Genomic DNA, 25,089 nt, shown 5'->3' with positions numbered 1-25,089 from the left:
ATGGCGCTGAACGCCATACAAGGAATTTAACCTCTTTGGAACGAATCTGTCATCATCTGTCATTACGTTACTTCGTCTTTAGAGTTGTTATTGAACAATTTGTAAATAATTCGAAAAAAAAGCGAATACGTTAGAATAAAGAAATTATTGTGTGGGTCAATTTCTGAGAGGAATGTATAAATCGAATCAGGAACCGGACATACCCGCTGCACTGGGTTTATTGTCTCACTTAGATAACGAGGAGTTGAAGGAATTATTAAACAATGATGGAAAATTCGAAGATATCGTGAAAGATATAAAGCAGGTACGATTATAATATTAAGTCTAATTAAGTACCAAGTTTAATTACAAAAAGAGTAACATATTACTTGGCGATTTGGGTAAACTATAGGTTACTAAATTGCTTATATGTATCATCTTCTTTATCATCTGTATTTAAAATTCTTTATATATTTATTATTCTTAAATTTAAATATTTAAACGGATATTTATTTATCTGTAAACAATATTTATTGTTTTATATAAATCTGTAATATATAATGAGAAGGATTTGCATTACATACATGAAATTGTATAATATTATATAAATAACTTATATGAAAATAAACTATTTTAATATTAAATTAAAACTAGTTTAAGAATCTTGAGACTGAAAAGGAAATGTTAATGGCAAGCAATAGATCTTTGGCTGAATTTAACTTGACCAAGCAACCTGAATTGGAAGAAGGCAAACAGATATTGAAAGAACTGAGCGAGCAGGCCAATCAGTTGTGTACTAGTGTCAGAAACAAATTAGATGAAATGCGTAAGTTATCGTTTGTAGGATGACACAATATATCTATTTATAAAACTACATATACTATATTTACAGGTGATAAGTCTGGTACAATGACTGTCGATACTGCACTTGATTTATTGCAAGCAGCTGCTGCTGAAATTGAGGAAGAATCAGAAGTACATATAAAAATATTTGTATGCCTATTTATTTGATAAAAATTATCTAAATTAAATTATATCTTTTCAATATATAGACAGTAGCAGAGAAATTTTTAGCTGGTGATATCGAAGTGGACGAGTTTTTGGATCAATTTTTGTCGCGTAGGAAATTTATGCACTTACGTAAAGTGAAAGTGGACAAACTAAGAGAGCTTATACGAAAAGGTCATTCTTCCAACAATACTCCTGGCTATCCGATTGCTTCAAATTTCCCTGGAATAACGCCTTCTATACCATATCCGAGTGGACCTGTAGCTATGCCAATGCCTTTGCCGGGATTACCAGTTTATAGGCCATATTAAATAATTTGAAAAGTTACATGTACGTAGCATCTATGTGTTATTTATTTGTTTTTAAAATATATCTATATGTAGTCACAGCACATAAGATATAACTTTAACTATTTTTTATATTGATTTCTCTTGTAAATTAATTTTTCATCATTTTTATATCAAGTAATTTACATTGATATTGAGTAATGTGCATTATAATTTACAATTATACATTACAATTATACATTATTACATTTACCCAGAATCTTACATGGTAATATTTCTGAAATATTTGCTACACAAGAGAGATGTTTGATTCCTTTTTGTCTTGATATACTATTATTTAATATATTAACTATGTGTGTTGTAACAACTTTATAACATCTTTTTAAAGAATGTATAAAATAATATAGAGCATTGACATTTTATCTTTTACCATAATCTGTTTAGTGTCTTCTATATTTTACTAGTAAATATAGCAATAAGAAACAAAAATAAATTTGTACATTTAGCATTAAAACAAATATCAATTTATATGATTCTAAATAAATACGTTAATTAGTTTCTCTTATTATTTTTTTCTATATCTTTTTTATTTTCAGAAACTGGCACATCTACCTTTTCTTGCGAATACTTAAAGGCTAACATTAAAGTCACCAACAATAGGATATATTGTACGATTTGAGAAGAATTTTCGCCGCGACGTAATTCTTCCGTCGCTTTATGTTGCTCATATATGTTTCTTCTTATACGATATCTATGCAGTTGTTCCCCATAATGGGCATGCATCCATGCATCAAAATTATAATTTCTTGAACTTCCTGAATAGACCTTGTCTTTATTGTGAACTGTAGACTCTTGAGCAGTAGTAGAACTTGATGGTTGATGAATCATTATATCTCGATCGTAATTCTTACGCAGTTCATGATTGCCAAGTACTTCATAGGCCTCTGAGATATCATGAAATTTCTGTTTTGCATATCCGCTTTTATTTTTATCAGGATGATATTCAAGAGATAATTTATAATATGCTGATTTCACTTCATTCTGGGTAGCATGTGGCGTAATCTTTAATGTATCATAATGGTTTTTTGATGATTTAATATTTGATCTACTGGAATAAAAACGTCCTAATGATAACTTTGAAGAATTCAGCGTATTAAATTTATGCATATTGAAAATTAAATTAAAAATGTAAAATTCATCCTAGAAGTGCATTCTTTCTCCATGAACTATCTTTCTTGTTCCTTTATCATATGTATGATTGTAAAATTTTCTGAAATTATATATCTATAAGAAATTTGATTTTAAAAAAGTAACTGTTATCTGACGTGCTTCATATGTGACATTTAAAATAACATTTTTTTTTATTCAACTCGCACATCATTGTTGCACGGTCAATTAATAATTTATCATTAACAACTTACTATTCAACATAATTTTTTTCATACACTAAAATAATACTTATACTTTTCTATGAGTCAAGTACAGACTAAGGTTATGAACGACATCTTATCCATAGTTCGTGAATAGATAAAATGATAGAACGCGAAGTAAATTTTCTCGGACAAACGAAGGCCGAAGGGACGGAGATTTGATTGGCTACCGCCGTATTGACACTTGCACGCATCGAGAACGAGGCGCGGGATTGGTCGACGCTTCGAAGTTTCCGCGCGAGCGTCTGCTACGCAGCCGCGGCGGTGCGCATGCGTGAGTGATTAGTTCCATTTTGGAACGTAGAGAATCCATATCGTCCCTTTCGCGATCGCGCACGGCTGGCGGCGAGGTGGTGTGTTGGCGGTGTACGAAGTCGACTCCGTGTCGTACGTTTGTTTCGACTCCCTTCTTATCTCGGGACGAAATCCTCCTGACGGTTACACGATTGAAATACACGATTTGACGACGACGTTACGATGCTCGCACGTGACGCGTAAACCGGGTTACGAACGGACGAAACGAATGTCCTTGCCCCGAAGCGAGGCCGCACGGAGTACCGAGAACTCGACGACAGGCACTGGTCGCCACGAACGACAACCCGTACCTCGTCGACCGATCTGACTGATTTTTGAGATCCAGTCACCGAAAACTTCCATCATTCCGTCAATAACCGTGTGCCGACCCGCAGGGTGGCGATCGTTCGATAAGGTACGTATCCGCGAATCCTCGTGGACAGAGCACAATGCGGCTTTTTACGTATGCTGACTGGGTGATATGGATCTATATATCTATAACGTATATATCTCGTCCCCTATCAGCGGCTCAATCACGTGAAAATCGCATTTATTATAGACGATGATTCATGAACCCCTTACTTTGCATTCTTTGTTATCGAGGAAAAGAGAAGGGAAGGAAAAAAAAAATGATTTTTCACTTGTACAATGATACCCAAATCGAGTTCTGTTGAGATCGCGTCGGTTTCTGTTTACTTCAGCTTTCAGTTCAAAGTTCACTGATTAATACACAATTTTCCTGGTATAGTTTCTACAATCTCTTCAATATGTATCATTTTAGTGCAAAATAATGTTTCCCCCATTTCACTTTTGATTATGCGTCACACATGACAATTCATATTGTTGGCATATGTTGTGCAATATATAAAGAGAGTACCTTCTAAAGTGCAAATGTATCAATTACTTATATTAAGACAAACTAACTATATTAAGCATAAAATAATTCCATGTACCTTTAGTACGTATAAAAAAAATATTCCTGGGAATTCCCTTCAACGCATGTTTTTTCCTCATTGATAAACTTGAAACATGCTTATATATAAATAATTTTAAAAATAAATTAATTTTATTGATTTACTTATTAACACTCATTACAACATTGCCAGTTGAGATTTCTTGCCAACTCAGTATTTATATTTTATGACAAGTTTTATATATATTTTTCCAGTCAATTATGCAAATGAAGTAAATTATAAAAGCAATATTTTACAAGTACACATATACAAGCATAAATTGTGATAAGATATGTTTTTGAAATCTTCTTCGTGTGTCGTGAAGATTGCTTGTTTCAACATCAATGTCTGTAGAATGGCCAGTAGTTATGTTTACCCATATCTTGTCTTGTATTAGCCTATTCAGACTGGTATTTCTTCTTCAAACCAGTAAAGCTATTGTTACGTTATATAAGAACTGTGCTTTGTAGTTTGTTCAAGCTTATAAGCTTTTAGAGAGATAAGGAATTTTATTAATTTTAATTATTTTCCAAACTTATATATAAAAGAATATGTAATACTTTGTTATATATTTTAATATCATTGAGCTATATCCATTCTTATTTTATGAGTATACATGTGGAAAAGAAACTTTTAACACATAAAAAGAAACATATTGTAATTTATTTCCAACATATTTTGAACTCATTTAAACTGTAAAAAAGGAATTTTTCTATGCATGCATTCTAAAATTATGCTACTTTTTTAAGATATTTATTTTATAAACAAGTATTATATTTTTTGTATTACATTTAGTCGAGTGTTTTTTACTATTATGAAAATGTTACATCATTTGATACTTATATCAAACATTGACGTAGCACTGTGGATAGATAAATAATTAATCATAATTTAAATGTAATAGATAAATGTGGTATTTCCCAACCCTTCCAATGAAGTTTGACTCTTGATCTTAAGTGGATTTATATTATCCTTCTGCTCAAAATTGGTTTTCATATATTTCTTAGCTGTCAGATAATTTTGTATACGTAAAGCCTGCCTGATACTACTTATCTTCTTGATATAAGTAATGGTTGAACCAATTGCCAGTTCAGTATTGAGTCTCAATCCATTCGAGCTTCATTAATAAACAGAGCTTTTACTTATATTTTATTAAGTTAATTAATTAAGTTTTAAATAATTTCAAAAAATCCTTTTCTTTTATATTTCATTTTTATTTTGCACATATGGAACAAGTTGAAAAGGCTAAATTTTAAAATTATAAAAACTTTCAAACAGTTGTAAGCATAATTTTATGTACTGTGTCTATAAAAAAACGAGAATTACTTTCCTTCAGGTAAGATCAAATTTATGTTTCATTAAATTAAATTTTGATGTAATCATTCAAAATTAAAATATAACTGTAAAATATAAATAACAAAGCAAACTGTAATGTATTTATTACATACATACACACATATATGCAAGGGAGCAAGCAAATTAAGTGGGCAAATTAAAATAATATAAAATGTCTTCATTTTTTATCATATTTATTATGATGAGTTTGCAGAAGAAATATCATATGTAATTTTCAATGCTTTGATAAAAAAAAAAGATAACTAGATAAGATAAACGATTTTATGTCCAGTAGACTATACTAAATTATTTTAATGTATCATATGTTAATTTATGAATGCATTAATATTTAGATAATTCCCTCATATCCTATTAGTAATAAATTTTAAATTTCTATCTATAAATTTCCATTATCATGGATTTTAAATTTTTATTATTGTGGAGTTTAAATTTCTATATATATTTTATATATTTTAGACATTTTTTATGTACAAATTAGTATTTTATAGTAAGTAAACTTTATAGCATCTTTATAACATTTAGCAAAAATTTATAAAAATTTAATTTTTTTATAGGGTTCTATCTACAATAGACTGGTTGGCCAGTCTGCTGGTGGGTGCTTGAGTAACTGCGACAACTGGAAGTTGGCCCTGAATGCAGAGCCCCCGTGGCTTTGCTAGCACCCCCACAGTGATCTTGTTTTAATCCGCCTCCTCACGACTCACCCGACTAGCATTGACAGCTGCCTCGTATGTTTTTTGTTATTATTATTAGATTTATTAAAACTTACAAAATGTACAATATTAGCATCTATATAATATAAAAACGTATATATTTGCTTAATTTTTCAGTTTGCTGCCTAGCACCTACAGAGTACTGATTCATAAAACTCATTCAACATGAAGGTAACAAATCTAGACGAACGCATCCATGTATTGGATAGCGAGTCCAATGTTGCGACTGTTATCAAAAATATTGCATTGAGTGGTTTACAAGAAGAAGCTTTCTATGTATTGGATATAGGAGATATTGTACAAAAACATCAAATCTGGAAAGAAAAATTGCCACGAGTTGAACCCTATTATGGTAAGCCATTTATATATTTAGAATTTATAGTATAATGTATAAGTATAATGTATAAGTTTATAATATAATTTATAGTGTATCACAAATTATTCTTTATTTATATAAATTTTTTAATTCCAGCTGTAAAATGTAACGATAATTTGATGGTAATCGAGGTATTAGCGGCCCTCGGTGTTGGTTTCGATTGCGCATCTAAGGTAAATATTAAGCTTCAAATGTACTTTACTTATTTTAGAAAGTAATAAATACATTTTTCTAAAGTGCATATTTTGTGTGTATCTATATATACACACATATTTATTTATTTATTTTTATTTATACAAATCTTTATTTTATATAGAATGAAATAAATAAAGTATTAAGTGTTGGCGTGGATTCATCAAGAATTATCTTTGCTAATCCGGCTAAACCTGCTTCACATATTCGTCATGCTGCTGCAATGAGAGTGGATACTATGACAGTAGATAACGAAAATGAGTTGCATAAAATTAAAAAACTTTTCCCGACGGCTAAGGTAACTGTGTATAATAACTACATAAATATTTACGTATTTTCTCATTTCTAAATATAATCATGGTAATAATTTTATTTTTTTAAGTATTATATTGTTTATTTTATATATATATATATATATATATATATATATATATATATTTTTTTTTTTTTGCAGATTGTTATACGAATTCGTTGCGATGCGGAAACGGCCCAGTGTCCGCTTGGCATGAAATTTGGCTGTGATCCGATACACGAGGCTCCTAGTCTTTTACGCCTTGCATACATGTTGGGTCTTAACGTAGTCGGCTTTAGCTTTCACGTTGGTTCCGGATGTCAAGATCCACCCATATATCATTGTGCTATTCATCATTGCAAGATATTATTCGATATGGCTACCAATCTTGGTTTTAAACCATATCTTTTAGATCTTGGTGGTGGTTATCCAGGCGACAAAGGCACAAGCATTGATAAAATGGCTGAGATTATCAACAAAGCTCTCGACGAATATTTCAATAGTAAGTTTCGTTCTCTTTGTTACTTAGTTACTGTGGGTATATACTATTTGACATTGTGCAACTTAATTAAAATTTTTTTGTATTTTAGCCGATGCTGTTCACGTAATTGCTGAACCGGGCCGTTTTTATGTCGCATCTGCGTTTACTTTGGCAACGAATATTCATAGCAAACGTTCTGTACGTGGAGATGAAAATTCTTCCACCACTGTTACACATAATATGTATTACATCAACGACGGTGTTTATGGATCCTTCAATTGTCTGCTGTACGATCATCAACATGTAACTCCCATCCCTCTGAAGGTAATATTATTTAGATAAAAAAAAAATCTGAATATAATATTTTTTCCCGTTTCTTTTATTAATATCCAATCTTGATCTTTATCATTAGAATGGTTGCGGGAAAATGATTCCTTCAAGCATATGGGGACCGACGTGTGACGGATTAGATAAAGTTGTCGACAATATTATGTTGCATGATATGGAACTTGGCGATTGGATAATTTTTGAAAATATGGGTGCTTATACATTACCTGTTGCTTCTCCATTCAATGGATTTCCCATCCCTAAGGTTCATGTTGTTGCTGATGAAGATATTTGGTGAGAAAACTTGTATTATTTGATATGAGTATTAACATTAATTATTTTTATCTTTTTTAATTATTTTATTTAAGAATTTAATAATTTTTTTTATCTCAATATTTAGGCTTCTGTTGAAAGATGTTCTACCTTTAACTGAAGATCACTTTGTTATTGGCAACACACCGGCTAACTTGCGAATTGGTCTGGATATTGGAGGAAATGATATCGATCCATGGAGGGATACTGATCCAACAATGGGATTGACACCACCTGAAATATTAACAGACACTCCAAATAATCCACACTTCATCTACGATTTTATTGAGCCGCCTTTAAATTAGCTTTATTATTTCAAAAATATTTTGGAGTATATATACATAGGCATTTCTCTCAAACAATGCATCTTTTTGCAGCTTCTGCTGTATCAAATAATTTTACTTTTTCTTTCTTTCTTATTTTCAACAAATGGTAAGTGTGTTGTACACAATTTGTTTTTAAACAACATAATTTTACATTATTTTGTTTGCCTTTTTCAAAATTTGTTCTTTAAAAAAATATTTATGGGTAATTTCATAAACAAAAATGTATTTAACTATTGTTAAAATACTTGTAACGTGCAGTTTATGCAGCTTTTTTCTCTCAGACAATGCTTTAAAATCTCTTTCTTTTCTTGTTCTTATTAAAAATACATTTATTTTTTAGTAGTTAATAAGAAACTGCAGATTAAGTAGAGCATTAAAAATGGTCCCTCTGATATTATTAACAAGGAATAATATTCATGATTATCAATATTTCTCCTGTTGCATGATACATAAAATATCAGAATAGATAATTTAATTATATCTCTTTACATATGTAGTGCATATTATAGCTCCTACATACAGTCTAGATATAAGAATTGATATTTCAGAGAGAAAAACTGCTTATCAAAAATAAATTCTTCCAGTTTTTTTTACAAGCAATTAGTGCATTTAACATAGAGCCATAAATTTCGGCATAAATTGTATACATATATATAGAGTTCTGATAACGAAAAATATCTCTTTCTATATTGCAAAAAAATGAGGCGACCGATATGTAATAATGATAAGCATGTTATAATTGTTTTGTGTTTTTTTAATATTTAAAATAAGAGAGAAAAATAATCTTATAAAAGCTTGGATCACTCGGGGCAAATTAATAAGTATTTTTTAAATTACATATTTTTTAATTCATATTTTAAGGTATTATAAAAAAAACCGAAAAAAGAATAGAGAGTCCATGAAAAATTGTGCAACATATGTATTATACAAGATGCACAAATGTATTCTCTAAAATTAAAAAAAAAAAGATTCTAAAATTTACTTGCAACTAAGCGAGCAAACTCTGTAGGATTGCTAGGAACTAAACGGCATTGAGGCAGCTGTCACAAGAACCGAAAGCAATTAATTTTTTATTATTCTGATTATATATCTATTATATTATTATTATTATTATTATTATTATTATTCTTATTATTATTATTATTATTATTATTATTATTATTATTATTATTGTAATTATATGATGAATTATAATCAATTAATAAATGTAATGAAATACTGTATCAATTCAAAATTCCAAATATCTTCATTTCTAATGATCTGCTTGGTGTATCTAGATAAGTAAATGTATATAAGTAGATAATATAAACAACATATATAATATATAGAAGTAATATTCTTCATTTTTGTCGATAATTAAAAATATTCGTTACATTTTATAATGCATTTTTCCATATATCATTTACTATTGCTTACATTTTCTAATTTAGAAAAAAATTCAATTTTTTCGAATTTGCACGTTAAAGAATATAATATTTTTCTTTTAATTTGATCGTAAATCTTGGAAAGTTAAATTCTGCTTCTATATTTTATTTATATGTTTATATATTATATGTTTATACATATATTTGACGCATTATATTTTGTAATGAACATAGATAATTTGAATAAATGATGTAATTCTTTTTATGATTAATTTTGAAAGAAACAATGCAAATTTCTGGATACTTTATGGCGCAATCAACAAAAATATATGGCTATGATACAATATATGACCTTTCTATAATCTTATCGAAATGAGCTTATACTATATCATTTGTAATGTGTTTTTCAATTCGCCGTAAATCATATATACGGCAAAAATGTAATAATATATGTATATTTCGCCCAAACAAATGTCTCTTTTTGTTTTTATTCAGTGTTTGACAATAGGCTAAGGGATCAAATGATAAATGATCACATTAATTGTAAGGATAGGTTGTAAAGAAATATCTTTGATTAAAAAGAATAATCATATTCGATAAATGATCAAGTCTCTTTGGATTGAAAGCTTAACAATCGAATATTATATCTTAATCGAATTGTTGATATTAACTTAATTTCATCTTAAAATTTATTTCTAGCACGTGGAACCTCTCTGAGGATTTATTTAAAATCATTTATTCTTGCGATAATGATCTAATTCTTTGATAATGACGATGTGAAAAAAAAAGACATTTATCTTGAATGTAACAGATTATAAGGATAAAGATATCATGGATATTTGATTCTCTTGATTACATCGCAGGTGGTTATACCGTTATCTTAAATATCATTATCATCGGTTTTTCAGCATATTATATTTAGAAATTATATGAGTAATAAACAAGATAAAGATATTATCACGAAATATTATCATATCGAACTTTTAATCAAAAATATAATCACTTTCTGCGATTGATTAATCGACTGATTTGTTATCACAGCTCGAATTAGAGTGACAACAATTTGAAGAATTTCATTAGATAACAATTAATTCTCTCTTCTTCTCTTATCTACTCTTACAGGCGAATTATTCTACATTTTATTGCAAGAAATAATTAGAAATCATTTATGCACTATTTATATCCCGTTGCAACTATAATCTCTAAAATATTAAATTTACAGTAAAAATTAATGTGGCTAATTTTTTTTTCTCGTGCAATGTAAATGTCTAACGTCTTTATTAAAGTAGAGATTTATTTTTTTTAAATAGTCATATATAGAGACGACTCTATATCTATCTCGAAATCTCATTATTTTTTTAAATATATATTTTATATATATTAAAAATTATTTAATATATATTATTTAATATATATTTTTAATATATATTTTAATATATATTTAAAAGAATTATAGCATTATTTATTTTTTACATTGTCTTTTTGACTAAATAATATTTTGTAATTATTTCAATATTTTAATACAATGTATTTTATATATACATATATTTTTTATAATGTATTTTTATTAATGTATTTTATATATTTTTTATATATTTTTATTAATGTATTTTATATATTTTTTTACATATATTTTTTATATATAAATTACAATAATTTTTTTTACATAAATTCTTATATTTTTTTTTGTTTCAGGAATATTTGAACTAATGGTAACTGCATGCGATATTACCAAGGGTCGTTTATATCAAGATCTCCAATTATCTTTGAACTCGGTAGATAATCAAACAACTTTATCCCAAGAGAGAGTTTAAATAATTTCATCAATCATGGCGTAAACGCGACATAACCAGTCACGATTTCCGTTATGCATTGTGAAAGGCAGAGAGAGATTGCAGCTTTATTAGCAATTCTAACCGGATGATTACACAACGTCACTAATCTTTTTCTATATACAAAATTATTATTTACACGCGATCGTCACAATGGCCGATGCCTGTGCGCTGCATAATTCATAAAAGAAATTCAACAAATTTTTCACAAGGTAATTCTTTCAATTTTGAGAATATTTATTCTATTGATAATTATTGTATTTTTGCAAATGATCAATTATCGTCATTTTGTTTAATTCGCTTAATCACTTCAGAAAATAATGATGTAACATGCAAAACCGATATGCCGGAGACGACAGTGAAATCTTTACGAAATTCTCGACTCGGTCGATCGATCTTGCGAGATCGAATTAGAAATTTGATTACGAAGCGATTGAGACAGAGGGATTGTATAAAATAGTTTCCGGGTTTTGTTACCGAAATTCACTAACGTAAATTGACGTAAAGATGGTATGTATGAGAAAAGAAATTGAGACAATTACAAGTTTTTAACAAAATTAAAAATTTTCAAGAAATACATTTAAATTTTACTCTTTTACCTGGAAGTTCAACAAGTTCTCAAAAAAAAATCACATTACCCTTTGAAGTTTGATGAAATGTTGAGTATTTAATTTAAATATATTAATTATTTAAGGGCATAATTGTGTTTAGTAGATTTATATCATTAAATTTTATCCGATCTTTTATATTAATCATTCGACGATTTTGCAGAGAAAACGTCTCTTCCATTGACCACGCGTGGACGTAGTCGGAGACGCGGTCAATCAGAATGAAAAACGGTAACAAGATCAACCAAATTACGTAAAAGCAATGGAAAGAAGAAGAGGAGAAGCACGAATATTTCTTTTTTATTTCATATCCAACATCATGAACAAGCCATACTTTCACTTTCGTAATTAACGCGGATGGCTGTGGAGCGCGCAATGGCTTATATACACGCGCTCCTAAGTCCTAAGATGTGGAAGGAGCGAAAAAAGGGATTGGAGAACACGTAGGAAGATTACGGATCCTTAATTGGAACATACTTGACGAGAGAATCGCCGCTGCTTCTATCAATGTCACGAAACAATGAGCCTCGGGACGACCGAGTTACGTTTCCAACGCGCAACTCTCGTAACAGCAGCCTCAGGTATCCTATCGCCCGTTCTGTCTGGCTTGAATAACATATAATAATGGCTATGACGGTACATGGTCGATTTCACTTTTAACCGGACTTGTGCCAAGGAGCTGTCGCTGCTGCTGCTGCATCTCTTTCTCTGTCCTCCCACTCTGTGTTTCATCTCTCTTTCTTTCTCGGTGCGGCGCGAATTCGCTTTGTCCTCGTCTTCGAGCGATCGATTCCATCGAGAAGCCTTATTACTCTGGGTCTCTTCGCGGATAAGAATTTTCCGCGTGCGAAGACGATTCCATCAACAGGGAATCAATATTAAAAATCTTTTTTGCATCGCTGCGCGAATTTACGTGACGCTCGAAGAATTTTCTTTGTTTTCATTCCGCATAAAGAAATAGTTGCGAAACATATTCGATATCTCGTTTGAACTGTGTATTCAAGACATGCGCATCATGTATAAATGTTTTCGCATCGTAACTATAGATTATAAAGTTCGAAATTATATTTTCATCAAAGTTAATTGAACTGCATGAATGTCACTTATTTCTGCAAAGTAAATTGACAAATATCAAGATATTATTTTATCGAAAAAAATATATATGTATACACGAGTAGATCATTTTTGTCTATAAAGCTTTAGCAAAATACAATCGAAAAGAAAGAGGAGATAATAATAGCTTGCATAAAAGATCGTATCATTTATTTTAACATAATGAAAAGAAGATGTATCTCATATCGTGGTCTCTCAAATTACACATACATTTTGAAAATGTATTCTAAAGATATATAATGTAATTTTTCAAGTTAAGTATGTTGCATTTCTTTGGTTTGTGTTAAACTTGATAATATCGATAATATCGAGCTTGCCTAAGAGTGCGCGGTCGCGCAAAGTTCAGATTGGGACGTAAACTCACGGCGGTCGCGCGGCGAGAGCGTGCAACAATTCGAGCACGGCGTCGAATTACAGGCGCATACACGGCGGGCAACGCGATATATAGGTTCACGAAGTTAAGGCACAGAAATTAGGAGCGAACCGTGTCCCCTTTCTCTTGCCAAGCCAAGCGTGGTATAAAATACTTTCCCTCTCGCGCGAGACAGGACAAGAGCGGAGGGTCGAGCGCTCGAGAGAGGTGATACAAACGGAGAAAGACAGAGAGAGAGAGAAAGGCAAAGACGGAGAAGGACGCAGAAGAGCGCAGTGAGAAGGAGGTGGAATTGTGCCTTGCGAGAACGGAAAACCGGAAAACGATCACCGGGACTCGAAGTCCGTTACCACTCCTTCGTATCTCTTTTTTCTTTTTATTTTTTTATCCATTTCTTCCTTCCCCCGCTCCGACCTCCCCCCCGCCTCCTTCGCTCGACACCCCCGCCATTGTGTGTGTTCGGCTCGTAGTCATATCCAAGTCCCCGTTCGAGATTCTAAACCTCGACAGCTACGCGGACCTCTCGGCGCAACCGGTCACGCGAAGTTTAGACACACTTCCGGCTACGCGAGGCCTGCAATTTTGCGATCCTGCAATCCGTTTCCTCTCCCGTAGAAGAAAGATGCGCGTTATCACGCGATCAGTATTGATTTTAAATGTTTGATACTATGAGTTTGTGTGCGAGATAAATTTTTCAGGTGGTTTAGAAGATGAGGAAAATGACAAAGAAATGGACAAAAATTAATTCGTCTCATAATATTTCAAAACAAATGTAAAAATAATTCGACGAATCATTCTTTGACGCAACAGATTACAGTATCTGTCAGGTAAAATTGGAAATTAAATTTTACAAGGACTATCTTGATACGTGGCTTTCTCAATAAAACTTATCGTCCTCTGTACTTATGCGACACGAAATCGAAAGGAAATCTTTTAATTCGAGATTATTAGCCATTTGTGCAACATTATAAGCAGCCACCCAGCCATGGATGAAATTCATGGATAAAAAATTCGCTAGAATGCGTATGAAAAACTGTCAATAATTAACATTTCCACGAAGCCATTCGTTTCCGATGCACATACATTTTTTTGCTAGGCTTAATAAATAACATTGATTATTTTTGTTTCGAGATATTAGATGGGATGAAAGGATTATTTCTCTAAAAAAGAATTATATAAATGTTGTACATCTTGACAACGAATATTTATATATAATTGTGTGCTTTTTCTATTAGATACGTAAAATTAATAGATGATATTTTCGATAATTTTACAGATATCTGCAGGAAATATGTCTGGGACTGTATTTTGCTACGTCACAATTATATAATCGACAGTTACAATAAAAAAAAGTGTCCGTGTGTTTTGAAAACATCAAGCCGACGCATTTGAAATTTACCGGCGGAGCTCTATCGATTATTGCGCAGTAGTTCACGTATCGTCTCCGACTGCGCATCTCTCGGTCGAGTCATCGATGAATTCAAAGGAGGCGCCATTTTACATCGAAGCGTCAAGAAGCGCAGGTATTTATAATTCAATCTACTTAAGGTTACGCACTTTTATTTCCCTTTTCAACGCGCCACTCTCTCTACTTTATTTATAAAAATTACAACAATTATATCTATATCTATAGAAACATATTTAAAAACAAAATATACAATTGCAAAACTTTTTTTTCCAAACTAAAGGTTAAAAACGGTTAAATACGCGCCTCGTAATTAAATGTATTTCTCGCTCGAATAAATTCCCGATCTAGATGGATCTGGATTCGAGATACAGAGTCCCTTTCCTCTTCGTAAAAAAAAAAAAAAAAATCTGTGAGCCTCATGTTAAACGGTGCCGACGCGTCTCGTCGCAGGTATCTCTCTCTCTCTTTCTCTCTCTCTCTCTCTCTATCTCAGATGACGGCCTTCTCCCGCGCGCGCACGGCCGTGTAACGATCGCGATCGCGGTCCTTCCCCACGGTCCGTCGCGTTCGGGGTCCCCACTTCCTCCCGCGGACTCTTGGCCACCCGGCGACGTCGACGGCCACCGTCGTCCGCAGTTACACCGAGTCCGCTCGCGCACTCGCATTCAATTTCGAATCCGCGCGGTCGCGCGTGCACCTCACCACGCGTCGTCCATCCTTCCTCTCTTTCTCTCTCTCTCTCTCTCTCTCTCTTTCTCCCCCTCCCTCCCCCCTCGTCGACCTGTCCGCCGGTGACGCGCCAGCGCCGGGGATTTCTCGCGAGGGATTTTCAAATCAGCCGTGCGCGTCATCGAGTGCAAGCGCACGTGTTCGTCTCCGTCCTTCGGCGAGGGTGTCATCGGACGTGGGGATATGCCCGTTATTGTCGGTCGCGTCGCGTACGAGTCGCTCGCATCGAAGGAAGAAGGAAACTACGTGTGATTGGTGCGTAAAGTACAGAGTTATCGGATCGAGTGAGATTGTAATCGACGCGATTAAAGAGGTTCGAGTCGCGTTTTCTCGCATCTCCGTCTCGGTGGCACATCGATAATCGAAATTTACCGAAAAGTTTTCATGCCGCTTTCGGTTTAGGAAAGTCTCCTTGCTTTCCCGGATTATCGTGGGTTCTAAGTGCTAGAAAGAGATAACGGAAAGGAAAGAATTTTGTAGTGATATAACGTTATCGGAGATAAAAGGTTAGGTACCGTAAATATTCGTGCACGTGGGCAGAAGATATTTATTTTTTACAACGTTTTCAGACGCATTTGACGTAAAATTATATTTCTCTTTATATTTTTCGCGCGCTTAATCAAAAAAATATTGATGAATGAAAAACATTTTACTTTGAAAAATTATTAAATTGAATTATTGAAAATTATTATTAAATTAAATTGTTGCAGATATTTCGGTGGATAATCGGTGGAAAAAATAACACGATAAAAAGCAGCCGATGTGCAAATGTAAAATCTATCTGGCCGAGAAAGACGGATCCCGCGGGAAAGAGCCATAGCATTCGGTGAATCTGTACGTATTTGCGATTAAACTTTCGATCTTCTTCCGGTAATGAATGCGAGACGATCCTGCGCGACGGGAGCGGCAGAACGAACGACACATTCCTCTTCTCCGCATTTCGATGTAAAAGTCGCGGCGACTTTTATTTCTGGCCGATCGTCCGCGGTTTGCGTAACTGGGAAGACGAGTTTTTTTAAACGATCGTTCCTCTTTTTTTCTCCTTTTCCTCGTTTAATCGAGTTTTGTGTCTTTCGTCCATTCCCGTGCCATCCGATCGGAGAATAAAAAGCTCGATTTTCCCTGATTCTTTGCATTCTCACGTCGATACCTTCGATAAACACAACACCTGCGCACCTCTTGATCAATTTTCGAGTCAATTTTCATCCTTTGCGCTTCGCGTACTTTTATCCTTTTTTATTTTAATCGTATTTACATTCCTGTAATCCTGTTTCGCTAGGGGAAACGACATCCGTGCGAGATTGCATCAAGTATGCCGATTTTCTAAGAATGCAAAGAGTCAAGTCTCGCGAAATTCAATAATCGTGAATCATAATCGGATCGACATAGACCATCGTACGAGGGGATAAACCATCTCTCTCTCTCTCTTCTGGCAGTGTGTTGGTGTGCAGTGATCATACGGAAATTGATGCATACGGAATCACGCGGAAGCGAGGAAACAGCTGCCGGAAATCTCACGCCGGAAGAAGAAGAGGCCCGTAAAACGTCGATCTATCATCGCGGGACCGGACGACGCCTGTGTGCGTCATACGTGCGGAAAGCAGAGCAATTTTACGTTAGACGACTTGTCCGTTCGTCATCGCGATGATGCTGAGGACCTCGCCGGCGATGGAAACATGAGGACCGTGATAGATCGCTCATCCGATCGACGAAGCTTCGCTCCTACCGACTATAAATGACGTGAGTACTCTTTTCTTTTTTTTACGACATGTAGGTCAATTCGTCATCTTCGAAGCTTGAAATGCAGGACGCACAATCGCAGAGCTCATTTCCAAATCGTCCTAGAAAAATGTATTTCGAAAAGTCATCATATATACATAGAGAAAAATGTATACTGTATTCAAGTAAATATTATTTATTTTAAGTATATCATAAGTTTGTATATCACAAGTTCACCACAAGCATTAAATTTAATTGAATATATTTTGAATTTTAGTAAGTGTAGTATTTTAGTCAAGAATATTAAAACAAACATTTGGTTTGTTTATCTACAAAGAGTTGGCGTAAAGTAAGTTTAATTTTTCTTTGATACAACTTTATAATAATCTTGAAGAGAAAATAAATTCTTCCTTTGAGTACATGATAATGAGATTTTCTAACACTTGTGACGAGTATATTTTAAAACTATTATTAAATTTATTAACTATTATCAAGAATATATTCTTTGTTGAAGAAAATTATTACTTAAAAGAAGAAAAATAAATTGAGTAATCGCAGTTTCTTGGCAGTAGAATGATATTTTTCTCTGTGTACGTTACTAATAATAAACGTTACTAATAATAAACGTCCTCTTTTTACTTCGAGTATATATTTAATACGATTTCGAAATGAATTCTTCGATCGATGATGGACGATTATAACTGAAATAAAATGCAAAATACCATTATTTATTTTGTTTTATCATTGATTGCATGAGTTGTTTATGTAAAGGATTCGTTTTTTAAATATTATAAAAAACTGTTTGATAAAACTAGTCAAAATATATCACGCCTAATTATAACTATAAATTTTTATACAAAAAAATCAACTTTAATAAAATCAGTTTTATGCAGAAAATCTTAACGTCTATTGAGAATTTTAATTAGCAGATTTTAATTAGCAGTATTTTCCCATGACTTCCATTTATTTTAAATCTAATTACACTTATTTAACCGTCAGTTGCCGAGTTGCGAAAACTAAATTAACATTGCGATTATTATTTTAGTCAATCTCTACAAATTTTATTTAGATTAGACAGTATTTTTAATGGTATTGAGCATTTTATCATTAAGCCTGCCATGTCGCGATTTCTACATAATATTCGAATAAATCAATTATTGTAGACCACACAGTGCGTCTATGTAGCACACACTTACATAATATCGCGCGAATAGTTTGAATAAATACTTAATTAAAAGTATCATGTGAAATTACGAGACTAAAGGAGCTAACAGATAGCATTCTTGGCGCCGTTGCAAAACTATCGATGAGGAATGTAACGAAGAATGTCGCTTATCGCCTCCGCTCGTTCAGTCCTGCATTTTACGTAAAAAGGATATGGAAAGACGATTAGATTTACGATTATTTTTAGTTATTATTTATTGCCGTAATTTGCTAACAAAATTTCTGCAAAATGCTGCAAATTCTGATCTCTTCTCAATTACACACTCGTATTTCAGCTCTTATCAATCGCGTTCGTGAGCAAATAATTCTTAAACATAAATATTCTAAAATATTATTAATCGAACTGATTTTGTGATTTCTACTGGTATGCCACGAAGAATCGAAAGTACCTGTACGTGCTTGATCGCGAAGCACGTGGACGGTCGCACGGAGCGCAGTTGTTTGCCAAACAATCGTGTGCTTCGAGCGATTCAGGCCTCGCGTTACAAGAAAGAGAGCACCTACCTTTTCCGTTGTTCGACTCATTTGTGCACGCGTAGCGTCGAAAGCGAGATTTAATCATTCTCGTTTCTTCTCACCACTCTCTGTCGGTCGAGAAACGAAACGTCTCCTAACAAATCCTAACGAAGAACGTTGCGTGTCGTACTTATTCAGAAGGAAGCGGAATCTCTTTCATTTTCCCCGCGACCCAGATTAAATTTGCGTTTGTTATCATAATTTATACTTTCATCTTTTCTTTCGCTAATGTCAAAATTTAAATTATTAAAATAAATAATCAGAAATAATTTAAATTATTTCTGATTATTTATTTTAATAATTTAAATTTGAAATAATTTAAATTATTTCTGATTGTTTACTTTAATTTGCGAGCGTCCCTCGCACATAGTTGCTAGTTATAGTTATATGAGCGACATAAATACGTAAGGGAGCGCGGATATAGGAAGAGAAATGCGGTTTAAGACGCACAGAATAAAACTTTCGTTTTCAATATTTACAATCTCCTCGATGCACGAACCGAAACCGGCATGGATCGATGTTGTATAACGTTATATGTTTATACGGCTCATACGCTCATTTCTGCCATTGACTGGAGAATTGCTAATTTAAACAAGCATCGTACTTCCGATTACTAGAAAAATATCAAGCAATATCGAGAGAAAAAAAATTGAGGAATTTAAATGATCACGGAGATAATGAGGGAAACTACGTTTTTAGTAGCAATTTCAGTTGTCTACAATAATTATACTTTTCAAATAGTGCCGACTTTTTGTCATCTTGCCTTATTTATGTCTGATCGTACAACATTATCCAAACTCGCGTTACGGGTTTCGTATTGCAGTTAGTTCACAATCGCGGATCCATTAAAGCCTCAAAACTCGATATAATCGATGATAAAAATAAGATAATTTTTATTATTAGTATAACTTGTTACATAATCATATTTTGCTGATCCACGTCAGTATTGTATTTAATGGATGCGATATTGTATAAAAACCAATTTTTTTTAAATAAAAAAACAACTACAGACATGGAGAGAAAAAAGATAATAAAAAAGAGAAAAAACAAAATAAAAATTCCGCGTTTTAATTAGCATGCATAATGCTTCTCACAAGTTTATATGTGCGATGCATATTAAAATTCATTTCCTATCTACTCCTATCTTTAAATATCCAATATCATTATTAAAAAATAAATTATACACTAATACATAAGTGTTTTAACTTAATTGACTTAAAATGATCGTGCCGAGTTAATTCACTTTTGCATAACACTGTGCGATTATAGGTTGATATACGCGATGCTATATTGCGGAGGTTGCTTTCTGTTTCTTTGCTCTAACGGCTGATTTAATTTACTGCCGCTTTCACGTACAGGCAAAGCTGTTACTAATTGCGCGGAAATATTCAACGCGCCAAGTTTCCTTCCGCTCGGTGTGTCATTTCCTCGTATTGCGTCTCGCGGAATTTCTGAGGCTTCTGAAATCAAATTTTTGATACGTTATTATTCATCTAAAAATCTCATTCTACGCTATTCTACGAAGGGGGAGAGGGAAGAGGGAAGGGAGGCACTTTCACACCGGGGAGAAAAGCAGCGTTTCGATAAGTATTCGCGGTGAATAGTTCACATACGAAGTAGGACACGCAAGTATTGCGTCCATCCAAGTCTTTATTAATTCTTTAAAAAGTTTCATACACAGTTTTTTTCCTCCTCGTCTTGACATGAATCGATTTTATGCATTATTATAATAAAATAAAAGAAATTCACTTTTTATCATGATGTATTTTATTTAAGTTTAAAAAATATATTATATTATAATATTATATTATATTATAATATAATATTATAATATAATATAATATTATATTATAATATTATATTATAATATATTAAAAATATATTAAAAATATATTATAATATAAAAATATATTTTTCAAAATAAAACAAACTAAAAAATTTTAATAAAATACATCTTTTAAAAATATCTTACACAAATATATATTCGTACATATCCGATATAATGCAATTGATTAAACATGTCTACTTATCGAAAATAACATGCTCGCGCAAAAGAGTGAATGTCTTTTCGAAGAAAATATCTCGAATTGCAAAACGTTGCAGCAGAAAACCTTCTTAATTCGACAACAATACATTGTCGAACAATCGCAGTTCGTCACCTATCACTCGATATCTCTCGAAACGGCGTGTTAATAATGGGAAAACTGCGCAAGCGATCCTGCCGATAATATGATAATAAAGATACGTGTGATGTATGAACATTATGTCCGGGTTGGCAGTTATCTCCGAGACCGCCTGCAATTCCCTGACAAGTCGTTGTCGAGCACGTAAAGGACATCACCGACAATCATTGTTGGGTAATAAGTCCACTCGCGAGAAAAGGTTACGTTCGTGCGGTCGTCTAGATTTTTATGCTTCTGATTGAGACACGTATAATCCAGGTGTTTTTTCTATGTCCTTCTTTATTATATTGCCGCGTAAAGCATTTCACGTATATTTCATATATATAAAAAATGAAAGTTTTCTCTTGATCCTTTAAACAAGATTGCATCATATTGTAGTAAAATTTACACAGACAACGCGTATAACTTTCTGTTTTCTATTAAACAGAAAATCTGTTTCTTTATTTCTAAAAACTATCTGTAAATTTATTTCGCATTTTTGTTTGTTGTAATAATTATGTAAAGAGGTATACACGTTGTAGATTTAATGTAAATAGAGAAGCGTACATCTAGCATAAATAACGAGTTGAATTAATATTAGCAATACGGTTTGATTAAAGATGTCATTTTTATTGAAGAAAATTAATTTATAAATCGATAATTATACGAAAGATCTACGTATTCTTCTGAATAACAACCGTATTATTAATTGCATGTATTAATGCAATTCATTATTAGATGCATAAAGCATGAATAAAGTACGTTTCAAATCCGTGATGTGAGTGTAAACAAATTAAATCAGAAATTGCTATTATAAATATTCTAATATGCATGAAGCCTTGAAAACGCTGATTATCACGTAATATAAGCAATATATCGGTACTATACGAGCACTATATTTATGATGCAAAAGAATAAGAAAGATTACGCGTTCCATATGATATATCGTAAATTGAAATCGCCGTTTTAACTACGATTGCCTCACTGTTCTCCATTACACAATGTTGCTCCATGGCACCCGCATCTTTGAATGGGGTTGAATACTCTGTGAAGTTTGCAATCTCGTAACTAGCTCTTCGTTTGCAGGTTAATAGCTTACATATTTCTGTGAGATCTTCTGTATAAAGATCCGGGTCTAACAATAAGAACAAATTTCTGGAAAGCGCAACAGCTTTTTTAAATTCTTGTTTCTAAAAAAGTGTTTCAAATTTCCTTGACGTTGACACTCGTAGTTGAAGAATAATTTATTCTTATTGTTAGACACAAAAGAAGGTGAGAATAATGGATAATGTAATGATTATAAATAAGAGAATCGCTAAAGGATTCAGGTGACTTTTGTCATCATCGTGATTATTTGGGCTACTTGGAATTTTCGAAAATCTACAATTGAGAACGTTTCGAGATTCTGTCAGTTCAGTGTAATAAGGCGATGTAGGTGATGATTAAAAACGCCATAGCTGGTGAATAGAAAATTACGACTCGTACAAGCTTGGCGCGGCCAGTTGGATCAGCTGTGCGCTCAGCTCGGTGCTGATCGTACGCTCGATGATTGCAAAAGTGAATCGGCGATTTCTTGAACGTCGAAAGTCCTTTCCCGCGAGACTGAATCGCGAACGTCGAATCGCGGCTCTCGCCATACTTCGTTTCGATCGACGTCGTTTTCCGTTAAAGAGAAAGAGAGAGATAGAGAATAGTGCCAGCACGACAGATGAGGTATTTCAAGAGTCACGGGCATTGACCCGTATCCGACTAATCCCATAACGCATTAGCATATCACAAATGATGATTAAAATTGATTAATCACACGCTCGTTATTATATTTAATATTTAATTAATTAAATAAAAGAAACAGAAAGTGGTGAAATCGTGACATTGTACTTAATTTAAAATTTATTTACTTCAGTGCAAATTTTAATTATTTAAATTAAGAAATGCAAATATTTTAATGTATTATGACGATAATTTTTTTTACGTACGTCTATTTTAAATAAATCTTTTTTTCTGGATTTTATTATTATATTATTTACACATGTTTATTAAAATAGATCTAATAAAAAGATACTAATTTTAAAATTAAAATAATACTATAAACTAGAAAAAGCGTCTTTAAATAGTTACTCCAGTTACTCTCGTATTTATTTTAGTTTTATTAAGTGACGAACGCAAGTCCTGAAAAAAGCGATAACATATATTCTAACCAGCAAAATAATGGCTTTCGCGTGATATACGATTAGCAAAATATCGATGAATATCAGTATCGGTTTACAAGTATCTTTCCCTCTTTTTCTCTCGCCGGTACAACTCGTCAATAGAAAAAAAAAAAGAATTTACTTTCAATCGCCGTAGCATTGAGCCACGTCGCTCACGTGGAACACCACGTGAACGTAGGTGGCGAGAACGGCCGTTCTAAAGAGCAGTGCCTCACCTGCAATTAGGGATTTACGGCCGCGAATGTCTACGGCCCGTAACGGGATCCTTGGGATATGATGAGTACCGTGATTCTCCCTCCGATGTATTTTCGTGACTCCGACCAGACGAATGTGTTTCTCTCTTACGCAATCACCCTGATACGTCCGAACGCGCAGAGATGTTTATTCGCGATGCGAATTTCTTCGCGAAATGACACAACATATTTTTTTTTTTCAGCTATACCCAAATCGCGCCCGCACCTAATTTTCTACAGTGAAATGTGTAACTTTTTCAAAATTAATTGCATGTTTATTTTACGGAGTAGCCATCAATTTTCTTGACAGCCTCCATCTCACTTTTGTCCGGTCGCGACTCTTACTTCTAATTATTTATTTATTTATTAATTCTTTACTTTTTTAATACTTTTCTATATGTTTTAAATAAACAATAAACAGGATACATACTTATATATATATAACGATTTACATAAGAAAACCGCAGCTATATTGATGAATCAATTATCGGTCCATGTAATCCTGCTTGTGATGTTCACGGGTCAAGAATGGCGATGACAACGATGTCATCGGCAATATCGTCGTCTTCATCGTCTATGTTGCTCTCGGTATCTCTCGACATAGCGCCGATATGGTGAAAGCTGATATTTTGTAACACGCTCATGCTATTCCGTTCCGTTCCGTTCCATTCCATTCCATTCCGTGATATTGCCCGTTGCAGCCGTTGGTTCATTCGTTGGTTCGCCCAACACGGTTCTCTCGGCGCGTATACTCGAGTTGTCTCTCTCTCCTTCTCTTGTAATCAAAGAGAACCCGTGTCGACAGTACACAATGGTAGGCGCACCTAGAATACGTTTTTTCCTCCTGTCCACGTTCCGCAAGATTCTCGTTTCGTGAACGACGAGATAGTTCGCTTGTGTACGGGATTACATGTCGCTGGCGGAAGGCGACAACGAGAACGATAGCTGGACAAAAAGAACGAGTCGAATAAAAGCGAAGAAATTTTTAAGAACAGGTAAAAGCGAAAAGAGAAAGATCGCAATTTATCGTAATTTTACGCTCGCTATTATTCCTTCGCGCAATGAAAGCGAGAGAGAAACGCGCTTGAGGTGATTTAAAAAATCAGTTCAGAGTCAATGATTGTTGTTGCGTGATTTAAATATTCAAGTCCGGCAACTGTTCAATCGCCTGTCACGCGCTTTAAATATTCAGTGTCGGGAAAATGTGTGTGACCTTGACACGCACCTTCCAGACTGCAATCTCTTTGGCGAGACACAGATTGCATTGACAAA

At 33.2% G+C, this 25,089-nt stretch overlaps 4 protein-coding genes across 10 annotated transcripts in view; 3 read left to right on the top strand and 1 right to left on the bottom strand.

Annotated features, from left to right (window-relative positions):
- Window positions 1-17: 17 nt before the first annotated feature.
- Window positions 18-2,059, top strand: LOC105251457 (vacuolar protein sorting-associated protein 37B). Its single transcript, XM_011258302.3, has 5 exons — window positions 18-304; window positions 634-805; window positions 872-954; window positions 1,032-1,317; window positions 1,871-2,059. Exons 1-4 carry the CDS (start codon window positions 173-175, stop codon window positions 1,296-1,298), a joined length of 654 nt encoding a protein of 217 aa, XP_011256604.1. The 5' UTR covers window positions 18-172; the 3' UTR covers window positions 1,299-1,317; window positions 1,871-2,059.
- Window positions 1,827-2,803, bottom strand: LOC105251479 (dnaJ homolog subfamily C member 30). Its single transcript, XM_011258331.3, has 2 exons — window positions 2,696-2,803; window positions 1,827-2,544 (listed from the first exon to the last, which is right to left on the bottom strand). The coding sequence occupies exon 2, from the start codon at window positions 2,439-2,441 to the stop codon at window positions 1,827-1,829; it is 615 nt and encodes a 204-aa protein (XP_011256633.1). The 5' UTR covers window positions 2,442-2,544; window positions 2,696-2,803.
- A 212-nt stretch (window positions 2,804-3,015) lies between these two features.
- Window positions 3,016-8,465, top strand: LOC105251456 (ornithine decarboxylase 1). 2 transcript variants are annotated; one of them, XM_025415595.1, is made up of 9 exons: window positions 3,016-3,413; window positions 5,862-6,035; window positions 6,138-6,372; window positions 6,493-6,569; window positions 6,713-6,886; window positions 7,043-7,382; window positions 7,471-7,685; window positions 7,774-7,982; window positions 8,089-8,465. In XM_025415595.1, exons 3-9 carry the CDS (start codon window positions 6,186-6,188, stop codon window positions 8,303-8,305), a joined length of 1,419 nt encoding a protein of 472 aa, XP_025271380.1. In that variant the 5' UTR covers window positions 3,016-3,413; window positions 5,862-6,035; window positions 6,138-6,185; the 3' UTR covers window positions 8,306-8,465. The 2 variants fall into 2 exon arrangements, with proteins under 2 accessions (XP_025271380.1, XP_025271376.1); XM_025415591.1 differs by lacking the exon at window positions 3,016-3,413 and adding an exon at window positions 5,133-5,287 and having other exon boundaries at window positions 8,089-8,305.
- A 7,184-nt stretch (window positions 8,466-15,649) lies between these two features.
- LOC105251455 (A disintegrin and metalloproteinase with thrombospondin motifs 18) overlaps window positions 15,650-25,089 on the top strand; it is a 45,070-nt gene continuing 35,630 nt past the window's right edge. The window contains exons 1-3 of one of the 6 annotated variants that reach the window (XM_011258299.3): window positions 15,650-16,008; window positions 16,464-16,587; window positions 17,033-17,493. The gene's annotated coding sequence lies outside the window, so the exon portion shown is untranslated. Of the gene's footprint in view, window positions 16,009-16,463; window positions 16,588-16,615; window positions 17,494-25,089 lie in introns of those variants that run through there. The other 5 variants (XM_011258296.3, XM_011258291.3, XM_011258293.3 and 2 more) reach the window with 5 other exon arrangements.

Source organism: Camponotus floridanus, unplaced genomic scaffold (assembly GCF_003227725.1).
Source record: "Camponotus floridanus strain SB8 unplaced genomic scaffold, Cflo_v7.5 scaffold1, whole genome shotgun sequence".
Taxonomy (NCBI): domain Eukaryota; kingdom Metazoa; phylum Arthropoda; class Insecta; order Hymenoptera; family Formicidae; genus Camponotus; species Camponotus floridanus.
The sequence above is the reverse complement of the archived record's forward strand: the minus strand, read 5'-3'. Positions and strand labels throughout refer to the sequence as shown.

What these genes read in the sequence shown, in the direction of transcription:
- LOC105251456 (XM_025415595.1), top strand. Translation starts at nt 6,186, where the DNA reads ATGAAGGTAACAAATCTAGACGAACGCATCCATGTATTGGATAGCGAG. An exon ending in GTTTCGATTGCGCATCTAAG is followed by an intron (nt 6,570 to 6,712) that starts GTAAATATTAAG and finishes TATTTTATATAG; the next exon opens with AATGAAATAAATAAAGTATT. An exon ending in TCTCGACGAATATTTCAATA is followed by an intron (nt 7,383 to 7,470) that starts GTAAGTTTCGTT and finishes TTTGTATTTTAG; the next exon opens with CCGATGCTGTTCACGTAATT.
- LOC105251457 (XM_011258302.3), top strand. Translation starts at nt 173, where the DNA reads ATGTATAAATCGAATCAGGAACCGGACATACCCGCTGCACTGGGTTTA. An exon ending in TCGTGAAAGATATAAAGCAG is followed by an intron (nt 305 to 633) that starts GTACGATTATAA and finishes AATTAAAACTAG; the next exon opens with TTTAAGAATCTTGAGACTGA. An exon ending in AAACAAATTAGATGAAATGC is followed by an intron (nt 806 to 871) that starts GTAAGTTATCGT and finishes CTATATTTACAG; the next exon opens with GTGATAAGTCTGGTACAATG.
- LOC105251479 (XM_011258331.3), bottom strand. Translation starts at nt 2,441, where the DNA reads ATGCATAAATTTAATACGCTGAATTCTTCAAAGTTATCATTAGGACGT.